This window comes from Macaca mulatta, chromosome 12 (assembly GCF_049350105.2).
Source record: "Macaca mulatta isolate MMU2019108-1 chromosome 12, T2T-MMU8v2.0, whole genome shotgun sequence".
Classification (NCBI taxonomy): Eukaryota; Metazoa; Chordata; class Mammalia; order Primates; family Cercopithecidae; genus Macaca; species Macaca mulatta.
The window spans coordinates 145,937,881-145,951,424 of NC_133417.1; the positions used below are offsets into that span (position 1 = coordinate 145,937,881).

Genomic DNA, 13,544 nt, shown 5'->3' on the forward strand with positions numbered 1-13,544 from the left:
GTATAGGATTGAGGTGGGGGTGCCAGCGAGGTGAGGGCTGCCCACAGGGTCCACAGGGCCCACAGGACATGAGCGAGGGCTCTGTCCAACCAGCTCAGCCTGGGTGTCCACCCCTTGCTCTGCAGGCCTCAGGAGCAAAGATGGAGGAGCAGAGGCTGCCAGAGAAGGAGTCCGGCTCCTCGGAGACAGAGAAGCAGAAGTCATGGCCACCAGAGAAAGAGGAGTGGAGGTTGCCAAAGAAGGGGGCCAGCTCCTCAGAGACGGAGGATTGGAGGTTGTGGCCTCCAGAGAAGGAGGAGGGGAGGTCGTGGCTGCCAGAGAAGGGGGCTGGCTCTTCAGAGACAGAGGAGTGGAGGCTGGGACTGACAGAGAAAGAAAAGGGGAGGCTGCGGCCACCAAAGGAGGAGGAGAGACCATGGCAGCCAGAGAAGGAGGAGTGGAGGCCGTGGCAGCCAGAGAAGGAGGAGCGGAGGCCGTGGCAGCCAGAGAAGGAGGAGCGGAGGCCATGGCCACCAAAGGAGGAGGAGAGACCATGGCAGCCAGAGAAGGAGGAGTGGAGGCCGTGGCAGCCAGAGAAGGAGGAGCGGAGGCCGTGGCCACCAGAGAAGGAGGAGCGGAGGCCGTGGCCACCAGAGAAGGAGGAGCAGAGGCCATGGCCACCAGAGAAAGAGGAGGAGAGGCCGTGGCCACCAGAGAAGGAGGAGCGGAGGCTGTGGCAGCCAGAGAAGGAGGAGCAGAGGCCGTGGCAGCCAGAGAAAGAGGAGCGGAGGCCATGGCAGCCAGAGAAGGAGGAGCGGAGGCCATGGCAGCCAGAGAAGGAGGAGCGGAGGCCATGGCAGCCAGAGAAGCAGGAGCGGAGGCCATGGCCACCAAAGGAGGAGGAGAGACCATGGCAGCCAGAGAAAGAGGAGTGGAGGCCGTGGCAGCCAGAGAAGGAGGAGCGGAGGCCGTGGCCACCAAAGGAGGAGGAGAGACCATGGCAGCTAGAGAAGGAGGAGCAGAGGCTGTGGCCACCAGAGAAAGAGGAGGAGAGGCCGTGGCCACCAAAGAAGGAAGAGGGGAGGCCGTGGCAGCCAGAGAAGGAGGAGCTGAGGCCATGGCAGCCAGAGAAGGAGGAGCGGAGGCCGTGGCCACCAGAGGAGGAAGAGGAGAGACCATGGCCACCAGAGAAGGAGGAGCGAAGGCCGTGGCCACCAGAGAAGGAGGAGCAGAGGCCATGGCCACCAGAGAAAGAGGAGGAGAGGCCGTGGCCACCAGAGAAGGAAGAGGGGAGGCCGTGGCAGCCAGAGAAGGAGGAGCAGAGGCTGTGGCAGCCAGAGAAGGAGGAGTAGAGACCATGGCAGCCAGAGAAGGAGGAGCGGAGGCCATGGCCGCCAGAGAAGAAGGAAGAGAGACCATGGCAGCCAGAGAAGGAGGAGGAGAGACCATGGCAGCCAGAGAAGGAGGAGCAGAGGCTGTGGCCACCAGAGAAAGAGGAGGAGAGGTCATGGCCACCAAAGAAGGAAGAGAGGAGGCCGTGACAGCCAGAGAAGGAGGAGCTGAGGACATGGCCACCAGAGAAGGAGCAGCAGAGACCATGTCAGCCAGAGAAGGAGGAGCGGAGGCCATGGCCACCAGAGAAGGAGGAGGAAAGACCACGGCAGCCAGAGAAGGAGGTGCAAAGGCTGTGGCCACCAGAGAAAGAGGAGGAGAGGCCATGGCCACCAGAGAAGGGAGAGGGGAGGCCGTGGCAGCCAGAGAAGGAGGAGCGGAGGCCGTGGCAGCCAGAGAAGGAGGAGTAGAGACCATGGCAGCCAGAGAAGGAGGAGCAGAGGCTGTGGCCATGAGAGAAAGAGGAGGAGAGGTCATGGCCACCAAAGAAGGAAGAGAGGAGGCCGTGGCAGCCAGAGAAGGAGGAGCTGAGGACATGGCCACCAGAGAAGGAGCAGCAGAGACCATGTCAGCCAGAGAAGGAGGAGCGGAGGCCGTGGCAGCCAGAGAAGGAGGAGCAGAGACCATGGCCACCAGAGAAGGAGGAGGAGAGACCATAGCAGCCAGAGAAGGAGGAGTAAAGGCCGTGGCAGCCAGAGAAAGAGGAGGAGAGTCCGTGGCCACCAGAGAAGGAAGAGGGGAGGCCGTGGCAGCTAGAGAAGGAGGAGTGGAGGCCATAGCCACCAAAGAAGGAGGAGGAGAGGCCATGGCAGCCAGAGAAGGAGGAGCAGAGGCTGTGGCCATGAGAGAAAGAGGAGGAGAGGTCATGGCCACCAAAGAAGGAAGAGAGGAGGCCGTGGCAGCCAGAGAAGGAGGAGCTGAGGACATGGCCACCAGAGAAGGAGCAGCAGAGACCATGTCAGCCAGAGAAGGAGGAGCGGAGGCCGTGGCAGCCAGAGAAGGAGGAGCAGAGACCATGGCCACCAGAGAAGGAGGAGGAGAGACCATAGCAGCCAGAGAAGGAGGAGTAAAGGCCGTGGCAGCCAGAGAAAGAGGAGGAGAGTCCGTGGCCACCAGAGAAGGAAGAGGGGAGGCCGTGGCAGCTAGAGAAGGAGGAGTGGAGGCCATAGCCACCAAAGAAGGAGGAGGAGAGGCCATGGCAGCCAGAGAAGGAGGAGTAGAGACCACCGCAGCCAGAGAAGGAGGAGCGGAGGCCATGGCCACCAGAGAAAGAGGAGGAGAGGCCGTGGCCACCAGAGAATGGGGCTGGCTCCTCAGAGACAGAGGAGTGGAGGCCATGACTGCCAAAGAAAATGAAGGGGATGCCATGGCCTCCAGAGAGGGAGGAGTGGAGGCCGTGGCCACCAGAGAAGGAGGAGTGGAGGCCATGGCTGCCAGAGAAGAGGAGTGGAGGCCATGGCCACCAGAGAAGGAGGAGAGGAGGCCGTGGCCACCAGAGAAGGAGGAGCAGAGGCCGTGGCCACCAGAGAAGGAAGAGGGGAGGCTGTGGCCACCAGAGAAGGAGGAGTGGAGGCCATGGCCACCAGAGAAGGCTGCCCCTCAGAGATGGAGGAGGGAAGGTGCCAGGCTTCAAGGTGAGTCAGGGCACTGCCTGTGGCCAAGGCCACCACATCTGCAGGTCTGGCCCTGCCCCAGCCAGACGCTTGTGGGTCTTGGCTCAAGAGTGGATGGAGTGAAAGCCACCCCAGCTCCTGCTCCATGACAAGCCCCCAGGAAGAGACACCCAAGCAGCCCAGTTGGATGCCCTCTCTGGGGTCCTGAGTCAACTCAGACCTGGGACCTCCACACATCCAGCCTCCTCCACATGGAGTGGCCAGAATCATGCCCTCCCTGCCACCCACAGCCCCTGCACCATCTTGCCCTGTGCACGCTGTGACAGCCTCTGCCCACTTCTGTGCACCCCAGAGCAGAGGCCTGGAGGCTTGAGAGACAGGGAGAGCCTGATGTGGCCACAGGCGAGGCAACAGCAGAAGGGTTGCTGGCCACCGTCCTCAGGCGGGACGTCCACCTGGCCTCTGCCTCCCTCGGAGCAAGACCAGCGGTGGGAAAGCCCCAGGGGAGAGACAGCCCTGGCAGTGCCACACCACACCAGGCTCAGTGCCCAGCCAGGGTCCATGGGGACCTTGGTCCCTGGAAAGAGATGAAGAGTGACCAGATGGCATTCATGCCCTGCCTCAGGAGTCCCCAGTCTAGAGTGCCAGGATGGCATTCACGCCCCTGCCTTGGCAGTCCCCAGTCTAGAGTGCCAGGATGGCATTCATGCCCCTGCCTCGGGAGTCCCCAGTCTGTCCCGTCCCAGAGCCCTCCCCTGGCCCTTCCAGCTGCAGAGCAGGACCCTGAAAACAGAGGGTGTTTGGGGCTTGGATTCCAGTTGGATTCCGAGGGGGAAGCTCCGGGAGGAGCAGGGGGTGGTTGATAGAAATGGACAGGGAGCGGGTCTCCACAGAATCCCACCGGGCCTGCCTGGAGCCGGCCCACCATAGGCTGGGCGCAAGGTGGGGCTTCCCGGGCCAGCAACTGAGGCTCAGCCCAGGGCGCTGAGCAGCCCACACTCAGATAGGGGAGTCTGGGCCAGGTGCTGAGGGGGTCCAGGTCCCCTCAGTCCAGGTCGCACTGCTGGTGACTGCTGTGTGACCTCTCAAAAGTCACTGAACCCCTCACCATGAAATGCAGGAATTGTTCCTGCTTAGAAAATGTTTTAGAATATCTTGGATTTCACAGACACCGTTTATTTATACAAAGTACAGAGCTTAGGGCTTCCCTCCTGGTGGAGATTTTCTAAATCTAGCTGTTGTTTCTTTAGGAATAATGGTCCCCCTCTTTCCCCGCAGCATCCTGCCTTGGTGAAGCGGCTGCCACCTACGTCTCCAGCCCGAGCCTGACCTCGCTTCCTGGCCCCCACCACTGGCTCACCCCCAGCCCTAGCCACCTCCCCAGGTCTGTCTCCAGCACCCACTACCCTGCCAGCCTGGACGTTGCCTTCGGGGACCCTTGCAGCCCCCAGGGCGGAAGGCCTCCTATCCTGAAGCTGTCTAGGGCCAGTCCCAGGCCAGACTCCCACCCAGGGAGCTCCAGCCCAGCAGAACTAGAGGCGGAACAAGGGGTGCTTGGTGGGGAGGCTGGCCAGAGCAGGGTGGGGTCCCCAGGGCTCTCCTCTCACGCGCTGTCCACTGTTCACATGAGGATGGAACCTACCTTCACCAAGCAACTGCAGACAGACAGTGGACATGAGGACAGGAAGATCTCTGCAGACCAGGAGAACAGTCAGGACGAGGGCTGGACCATGAGGAGGGACAGGCCAGCCTCAGAAGGCTCTGAACTCCAGGGCACAGGGTGGCCCTGATAACCCTGCCCAGAGACACTCTGGGACGGGGCAGAATCCCGCACCCGGGCAGAGGAGCACTGGCGCTACCATCCAACCCACTCCAGGTTCAGGTGGGCACTCAGGAAGGCGCGGAGCCCCATTTCCTGCATGACTCCACCCGGGTTGACAGTGGAGGGACTTTCCACGTGCTGAAGGCAGACCCCAGGGTCTCAGGTCACTGTCCTGAGCATCACCCCTCATGGGTGCCTTGCTGGTGGCTGCTTCCACCCTACTCTGGCCTCCGGGGTAGCTTCTCCCCCTCAGAGCTGTGACCCCAAAGTGAGCCCAAGAGCTTCCCCTCGGGGGCTGGAACATCTAACTGACCTGGGCCTGCACGGGGGATGGAAACAGGTGGCCTAGCATGGGGTGTCTCCACTCTACAGCTCCTCACCTATAGGAGCCCCGGGAGCAAACACCTGTGCAAGAGTGAACGAAAGACACAGCAAATCTGCTCCTCGCCCTCTCTGGGAAGCAGAGGGTCTTCCCTGTCCCACCCACTCAAGGGATCCGCTGCTAAACGTTCAAAGATGTGGAAGGCCAGTCATTAAACACAGCCACTGTGAACAAATCACAGAAATTTGTACTTAAATAAATCTTAATAAAATAGGCACTTAATAAAATAGGTACTTAAATACCTATTAAGGTAATAATTACCTAAACTCAAGACTTCCTAACTGTTTTTTACAACTATTTTTGGGGGTCGCTTATGTCTGTTGTCGCTGTATGGCAGAAATGCTGCGGGCAGGCACTGCCCCCTCCCCGCCCCGGTGGCACAGGTGGGGCCCCTGGGCAGCTGGAAACCCACAGGTGCTGCAGACCAGGGCGTGACCTTCTGCCCTGTGGATCGTCTCTCTGTGGATTGTGACTTCAGGAAGGGAGGCAGCTCGTGCCTGAGGTTCCCAGTGAAGCCAGCGACGCCTCTGCTGGGGCAGCTCATGACTGAGGTTCCCAGTGGCCGTCTGATTTTGTCAGGACCTGGGTCACTCGAAACCACAGGTTGGCCGAGGGCACAAGAGTTTGGCAAAAACCAACTGAAGCATCCTAAGAGGGTCGATGGCCACATGGAATTTCGCATAAGGGCGTTGCACGTATTGTTATTTTCTGTAACTTGTGTGCTACACACTCTTTGTATACAGTCATCCCTCGGATCCACAGGACACTTGTTCCAGGACCCCCTGAGGACACCAAAACCCACAGGTGCTCAGGTTCTTCCTATGAAATGGTGTTGCATTTGCATATGACCTAAGCATGCCCTCCGCTTTAAATCCCCCGGATTACTTATCATGCCCGATACAATGTAAATGCTCCATACGTGGTCGTTACACTGTGTTGTTTTTTACTTCTATTATTTATCATTATATTGTTAGCTTTTTTTCCTGAATATTTTGTCTCGGAGGCTGGTTGAATCCAAGGACAGGGAACCCAGGGAAATGGAAGGTTGACTGTGGCACAACATGTCAATACAGGAGCCCTCGCTTACCTGCAGGGGAGACACTCGGAGACACACAGTGGGTGCCTGAAACTACAGACAGTACCAAACCCTGTAGACACTAAGAAGCCCCCGCAGGGGACACGCTCCAAGACCCACGGTGGGTGCCTGAACCTGCAGACAGTACCGAACCCTGTAGACACTAAGGAGCCCCCACTTACCTGCAGGGGGCACGTTCCGAGACCCACAGTGGGTGCCTGAAACTGCGGACAGTACCGAACCCTGTAGACACTATGTTTTTTCCTATACACACCTATGATCAATTTTAATTTATAAATTGGATACTGTAGGAGATTGACAACAATAATAAAACAGAACCATTATAATAATAATACAGTGTTCACAGCTTCCCAGATAGAAGTTTCATTCTTTAATCTTTATCTCAGCATAGGATTATTTTCCTATCCTTATTGAGAGCTTCCACATTTTCACTCGAAGGAAGAACTTACAGCTTCCTCTGACCCCTGCCTGGCCCAGACCCCTGGAGGCCATGACCATGTGCACTTTCTCCAGACCTCGCATCCCTCTTACCGGGAGCCTCCCAGAAAGGCCAGGGCTGCGCTGTGCAGATCTCACGATGCCCTTCACTATGGGTTCATTTTGTTTTCCTAAAAATGGAGCCATGGCCAGGTTGTGGGACAGGTTCAGGATCTCTAGTCCAGCACAAATGCTGTGCCTGGGAGCTGTGTCCCCAGGAAGAAAAGGCTGCAGGTCCCATAGGGAGGAGCTCAGAAGGGGCCCCCACCAGCCTAGCCGCCACCCCAAATCCTTACAAGGGCTTAGTCTTGGCTTTTTGGGGTCCCTGTGAACTGCCCCGCCTTCCCTCTGCCCAGGATGGGAGAGGCTCCTGGCCCCCTGCTGACTGGGCTGTGGCTGTTTTTGAGTGGCTTCACTGGGAAACTCAGTCACGAGCTGCCTCGGCAGAGGTGTCCCTGGCTTTACCGGGAAACTCAAGAGATTGCACAGCCTCATCCTGACCGCCCCTGGCTGTTCTCGCGGGGTCTTCTCCATCTGAGTCGGCACCTCTTTCAGGCCGTGCTGCTGGTGCTCCCACGGTATGGCCTCCTGGGTGTCCTCTGGGATGGCAGTTTCACAGCTGCCATCCGGAATTCTGGCCGCTCAAGAACTCTGATGTGGGGAAAATCACTCAGTGGAAAGAAGCCTTAGCTCATGAAGCAGAATCACGGCCATGCTCTGCTCTGCTTAGAAAAGCTGGCCTTGGTCCTGCGAGAACAAAGTCCGCTACGGCGAAGCTTCCAGCTCTGTCAATAAAACTCGGTTCTTGAAGAGAGGGTGTGACAGGAGGCCCCGCGCCACCAGCAGCTCTGCTCGGGATAGGAGTGGGCGGGACGTCACGTGCACCCACAGCAGGAGCCAGAGCCTCTGCTCAGAGGATGCTCGCTCGGGACCAGGGGCCGCTGGCTCCAGGAGGAACGACGCACCCCAAAGGCCCCTGTGCTCCTCAGGGGCCACCTCTTCAGGGGGTGCTGCTTCTGCCCTGGAAGCCCAGCCATTCTCCCTCCTCCACTCCCGGGCCCGAGCTGTCAGGGACACGCACAGGACTCCAGTTGCCTCTTCCTCTAGCCAAGTGGGAGCCCGGGCTTTGGCCAGAGATTCTTGCCGCGCTTCCATAAACACTACAGCCCATGCAGGGCAGCCGGGAAGAGTGTCCAAGGCAGCCCTTCCTGGGTTGGGATGTGCAGAGCCAGGGTCTCAAACCACAGCCAGATGGGCACTGCCTATTTCCATAAACGGAGTCACGGGAACTCAGCCTGGCCTTCGTCCGCGTCATCCTCCAGTGTCTGCGGCTGCCTCCACCCTCCGCCGACAGCGTGGGCACCTCACCGAGGAGGCTGAGGATGTTCACCGACCGGCTCTTTACAGAAGAGGCTGCTGGCCGCCGACGCAGACCCCTGGCCTCAGGGCCCAGCAAGCACGAGGGGTGGTTTTGTTTCTGGTGAGTGCCCACCCCACGGGTGTCTGGTGAAAAGATTCCATGGTGCATCCTGCAGCAAAGGATCCAGCTGCACAGCCCCAGTCCAGCTATGGACTTTATACCCAGAAAGTTTCTGAAAAAGCAGATTTTGGACCAGTGTTAAGATCTGCACATCACAGATCTGTGTTCTGTGGCCTGACTTTGTCTGCCATTGGCTGAAGGGGAGGAGTGAAGATTGAGGTGCCACCAGGGAGGGGCAAAGGCTTTGAGAAGGAGCTTTAGGAGGGTCAGCTTCTGGGAGCATCTGCAGACACGGGAGCCCAGAACTCGGAGCAGCTCCTGCAGGCTCAGCTTCCAGGGCTGAGGACCCAGGGCTGCGACACCCTCCCCCTAGGAACTATTGTCAGTGGACGAGCAGGCTCCCGTGCGGTGTCTAAGCCCACACAGGAAGGAAAAGAGGAGGAGGGGCGGGGAAGGAGGAGGGGCGGGGAAGGACGAGGGGCGGGGAAGGACGAGGGGAGGGGAAGGAGGATGGGAGGGGAGGGAGGAGGGGAGGGAGGAGGGGAGGGCCCTGAGGAGGAAAGAGAGGAGGCGCCTCGGGAGGAAGGAGGGGAGGGGCAGGAGGGGCCCCCAGAGCAGCAGCAGCTGCAGCTGCAGGCCGTCCTGTCTGCCCGTTGTCAGCTCCGGGAGGAAGATGATGTACCAGCTGGTGGTACACGGTGTCATGGGCAAGAACACGGTGCTGGATGTGGCCAGTTCTGAGGAGGAGTTCAATACCATGACTGTGAAGTGGCTGATGAAGTTAGTGTCCAAGGCTGTGCTGAAGGCAGGTGAGCAGGGGGTGAGCTCGACTGCAGGTGAGGAGTCCTGGGCAGGACTCTGGGTCTCCCCTAGGGCTACGAATGGGGAGGGGATGGCTGGGTCCCCATCCAGGGCTTGGGGTGGACATGAGGCCTGGGGGCTTTGCTGCGGGTCCTGTGGTTCCTCACTCTGGGGTCTGTGCCCGGCAGGGTGGCACTCCGTAACTCCTGGTGGAGTCTCCATTTCCGTCTCTGGATGTGGAGGTTTGGGGGTTCAGCAGCGGCCAACCTCCTTGGCGTCCTTGCTGGACAAGGAGAGGCCCCACGCTTGCACTCAGGGCTCCTCCATCCCGGGGAGGGCCTGCCCCTGATTTCTGCCTTCTCTGAGCCCCTCCTCTGTGCTCCCTTTGCCCCCTAAATTCAGACAGGATGTGGGTATAAGCCCAGCAAACTGACAGGGTACAGAGCTCACCCCAGCAGGAGAAATGCCCCAAGAAAGGAACTGAGAGTGCAGACCCCAAAAACACTGTCCCCTCACCTCTCTTGGGGAATATGCTGGGATCCCTCCCCCAGCCAGGGCCCTGCGGGGATTCGGAGGCCAGGCCCAGGCTGACGCGCCTGCTCTCTGCCCCAGACACCATGGATTTCCTTTTGATGTTTGCCAACTACCGCCTGGACCCGGAGAAAAAGCTCCAGGACTATCAGATCAGGAACAAGTCCACCGTCATCATTGTGGTGCAGCTTCCTGGTGGGGGCCCAGGCCACCAGGGATGCGCAGGCCCCGTGTCGGGGGGACACCTGGTTGTGGAGCCCCATTGGTCCTAGGTTGGCTCAGCTGGGTACTGACAGGGATGGGGCAATAAACAGTCGTGATCCCCAGCCTTGCCTGGGCCTGGTCCTCCGGGGCGATGGGGAAGAATGGTGTTCCAGGACAGGGAGGGGCACCTGCCCAGGGCCTTCCGCAGGTGACCTGCTGGGACTGGCCTTGAAGGAACCCCAAGTACACTCACCTGCACCCCCCCACAGCCACCTCAAAATGGGCCCGCAGTGTCTCAGCTCAGTATTTCCTGGGAGGGGACCTCACCCAAGGCTCCCCAAGGTTCCAATCCTCAAGGTCAGGGAGAGGCGGAAAAGAGCAGGGGCTTCCCATTGGGCGCCACAGTGCAGTGCTGAGCCCCATATGCCCCCAGCTCAGGTGGGTCCGGCATTCCCTGCGGCTCTGGGGGCAGATGAGCAGAAATGGATCGGAGTCCTTGCTCAGCTCACAGCACCCTTTCCTCAGCCTCACCCCATTGGAAGTGGCCCCTGAACCCTCTGCCTACCCTCTGGGGTAGGCACTCCTCTGGGTTAGCTCTGGGAAGGCTGGGAAGGTCTCCGTCCCACCTCGAGCCAGGTGTGGGAACAGAGTGGTCTGTCTGGGCCCTGGAACAAAGATCAAAGCCAGGGTGAGGCTGGTCCAGAGATGTCCCCAGGCCCTTCCAGGGTTAATGTCCTTCACCCACAGGCCCCTGGTTCCCCCAGGAGGGACCGAACAAAGACGACATAGTGGGGATCCCCTGCTCTGCCAAGCCTAGGGGTGCCCTGGCTTCTCCCCTTGCCTGTGTGGGTGTGTGAGGATCCCAGGGTAGAACTGGGGAGGGATGCGGCGTGCGAGGCCCGGTGTCGGGCAGCACCTTTGGAGGGGACTGAGCTTGTCCTGGCTGTGACCGGCCCTCGAGGCTTTGGCTGGCTGAGGGGGAGGGGCCTGTGCCTCATGCTCCAAGGCTTTCCATCCTGGACAAGGAGACCCCTGGGCCCACAATAGCTTAAATAGGAGCCTGGCCCTGCCCCTCTTCACATGGCTTGTGGCCACAGGGACCCTTCACCAACCCTTTTCCCAGGCTCCCTGTGTCCTCACAGTCCAGCCCCCACAGCTGCAGAGCCCTTCACATGCCAGACAGGAAGACACATCACTGAACTAGGAGGTCCCAGCTGGCAGAAAGGGGGTTGGGCACCTCAGGCAGGCCTCACCTGCATGCCCACACCATGCTGCCCACGGCAGGGCCAGGCCACTCCAGGCCCCTCTGTCCTGCAGGCGAAAAGCCAGGAGCGCAGCTGCCCCAGGATTGGGTTCTGAGCAAGGTGAGGCCCCAACCCCATCCCCACTCCCCCAGGGCAGGCCTAGGGTGCAGTCCTGAGGGCGCCTGGGGCTGGCCTGCCCCTGTGTGCCCCCCACCCGCAGAAAAGGCTGGAAAGAAGTCACACCTGTAGGCGGAGGCCAGAGGAGGGGACAGCCTTGTCCTTGCTCCCCACCCTGCCTGTCTGCACAGGAGCCCATGGTGGGGCCCAGGAGGCACCTCCCTCAGGCCGACTGTCCCTCCCCACCTAGGGCCCGTGAGCTGGGGGTACCGCTGGGTGCTGGATCAGGGCCCAGAGCCTGCTACAACCAAACCTCTAGGCCCCAGTATAGGAGTCAGGGCTCTCCAGAGAAAGAGTCCGGGGAGATACATGTAGGAGATTTTTATGGGAATCGGCTCCTTGATCATGGAGGCTGAGAAATCCCACAAACTGCTGTCCCTAAGCCGGTGAACTGGAACAGCCAGTGGCATCATTCCGTCCGAGCCCGAAGGCCTGAGAATCGAGGAAGCGCTGGTGTCACTCCCAGAGCGCAAGGGCCTGGGAACCAAAAATGCCTGGTCTGTGGGCAGGAGGAGACGGATGCCCCAGCCCAAGAAGACAGAGGAGCCCCCTGTGCCTGGGTCTGCACTGGGCTGGGTGCTACCCACCCTCATAGCTGAGGGCAGATCTGCCTTCCTCAGCCGACTGACGAATCCTCACCTCTTCCTGAAACACCCTTACAGACGCACCAGAAGCCATGATTTGCCAGCTCTCTGGGCATCCCTGAGCCCAGTCAACTTGACACAAAAAGTTAAGCATCGCGAGTCCACCCCTTGTCAGCTTGGCACCCGTACCCGTCTCCTTAAGCCATACTTAATTTCTAAAAACACCATAGTGTGTGGCTAAAAACACCATGCTGAGGCCACATTTCCACCAAACCTGATACAAGTGTCCTGGGTACAGCGGAAAACATGCTCGTCCCATCCCCAACAGGGGAGATGAAGTCCTTGAAGGTGTTTATTTATTCCCTGATATCCCATAACATAAACATTCTGTTGTAAATTCACGAAGCTTTAATAGTGTGACATAAGTCAATGCCTCTCATGCTATGTGGTGATGGGACAGCAGAGGGAAGCGAGTTAACATGTTTGCTTTGGACATGTCCACACAAAACCTACACACACACAACCCTACAAAATCAGGCAGAAGCGCTCCTGACAGCCGCAGCCCTCCTTTCCACAGGGGCCTGTGGCTGCCGCGGGTCTTTGGAGCCGCTGTCTTCTCCAGCCCAGGCTGTGTCACTGCGGCTTTCAGCAGGTGACACTCCAGCCCAGGCTGTGTCACTGTGGCTTTTCAGGCCATGGCTGGCAGGGATGGAGGAAGACCCCATTCCAGCACCGTGAGGGGCACCTGGGGGGACTTGAAGGTAGCCTGACCTCCCAGGCCATGAGCAGACCCCCAAGCCTGCTCACCAGCAGCCCCTCACAGCCACCTCCAAATGGACCCACAACCTTCCAGTTCGGTGTTTCCTGGGAGGTCCTGCGAGTAAGGGGCCGTCATGCCCTGTGACAGTAAAGTCTGCAGAGCCATCTCCAGGCCTGGGTCTCCCAGGCACGGCACCAAGGCTCCGGGTCCCACAGGCCTCTGGTCCAGGTGACACCAAACAGCTCCATCTATGCCAGGACATCCCCTGGCCCCAAGGTGGGGACCTCCTTCCTAGGCTGCGGGCACAGGGTGACACCAGAGGAGCCTGTAGCCCCCTCCCCATCTGGCTGCTTCTGGGAGGGCATGTTGACTAAGTCCCACCTCCAGGTGTGGGAGCAGAGTGGCTGTGTGGGGGACACTCAGCCAGTCCTGGATCAGGTTGGGCCCTGGCCCAAAGCTCTGAACCAGAGGCAAGGCTGACCAAGAGGGGTCCCCAGGCCTTCCAAGGCCAGTTTCCCCCATCCCCAGTGATCGGGAAGGACAGGGAAGGCCCACGAGGTGGCCCCAGGTGACCTTCATGTGGAAGGGAGGCCTGTTCCCATGCACACTGGGGTGGACCCTCTGACCGCCAGGCACTGAGGAGGTGGCCTGGGCAGAGGCCTCAGGCACCCCTCGCACCTGTTTCCAGGGAGAGGAAGTGCAGGGTGGACCCTCCCCTACTTCCACTGTTCCTCCAAAGGTCCCCTCCCCTCCCTGTGGCTTGAACTATGTCCTGCCATAGAAATAAGATACGGATCTACTTCCTTCCCACAGCTTCCTGCGCCCCACCCTGACGCACCACCACCTCCACGTGACTGCGGCTTCAGTTTCATTTCTCAGGGGCTGCCCATTTCCAGGAAGACCTCCTCTGACTTGGGGTTCCTGGCCTTGGGTGGAGTCCGGGCATCCGCTGCCTGCTCCCTGCAGTGATGCAGCCCCTCCCAGGGGCCCCTCCCAGCTTCT

General features: G+C 59.7%; 2 protein-coding genes across 51 annotated transcripts in view; both read left to right on the plus strand.

The window, feature by feature from the left end:
- The window catches only part of LOC100425941 (uncharacterized), a 29,876-nt gene extending 24,422 nt beyond the window's left edge, over window positions 1-5,454 (plus strand). For all 50 annotated transcript variants that reach the window (XM_077958032.1, XM_077958034.1, XM_077958035.1 and 47 more), the window contains 2 exons: window positions 126-3,005; window positions 4,263-5,454. In XM_077958032.1, coding sequence (XP_077814158.1) covers window positions 126-3,005; window positions 4,263-4,774 — 3,392 coding nt within the window. In that variant the 3' untranslated portion in view covers window positions 4,775-5,454. The remainder of the gene's footprint in view (window positions 1-125; window positions 3,006-4,262) is intronic.
- Window positions 5,455-6,270: 816 nt separating this feature from the next.
- Window positions 6,271-9,899, plus strand: LOC144333544 (uncharacterized). The gene is made up of 3 exons (XM_077958086.1): window positions 6,271-8,241; window positions 8,902-9,050; window positions 9,655-9,899. The coding sequence occupies exons 1-3, from the start codon at window positions 8,144-8,146 to the stop codon at window positions 9,843-9,845; spliced, it is 438 nt and encodes a 145-aa protein (XP_077814212.1). The 5' UTR covers window positions 6,271-8,143; the 3' UTR covers window positions 9,846-9,899.
- Window positions 9,900-13,544: the final 3,645 nt, after the last annotated feature.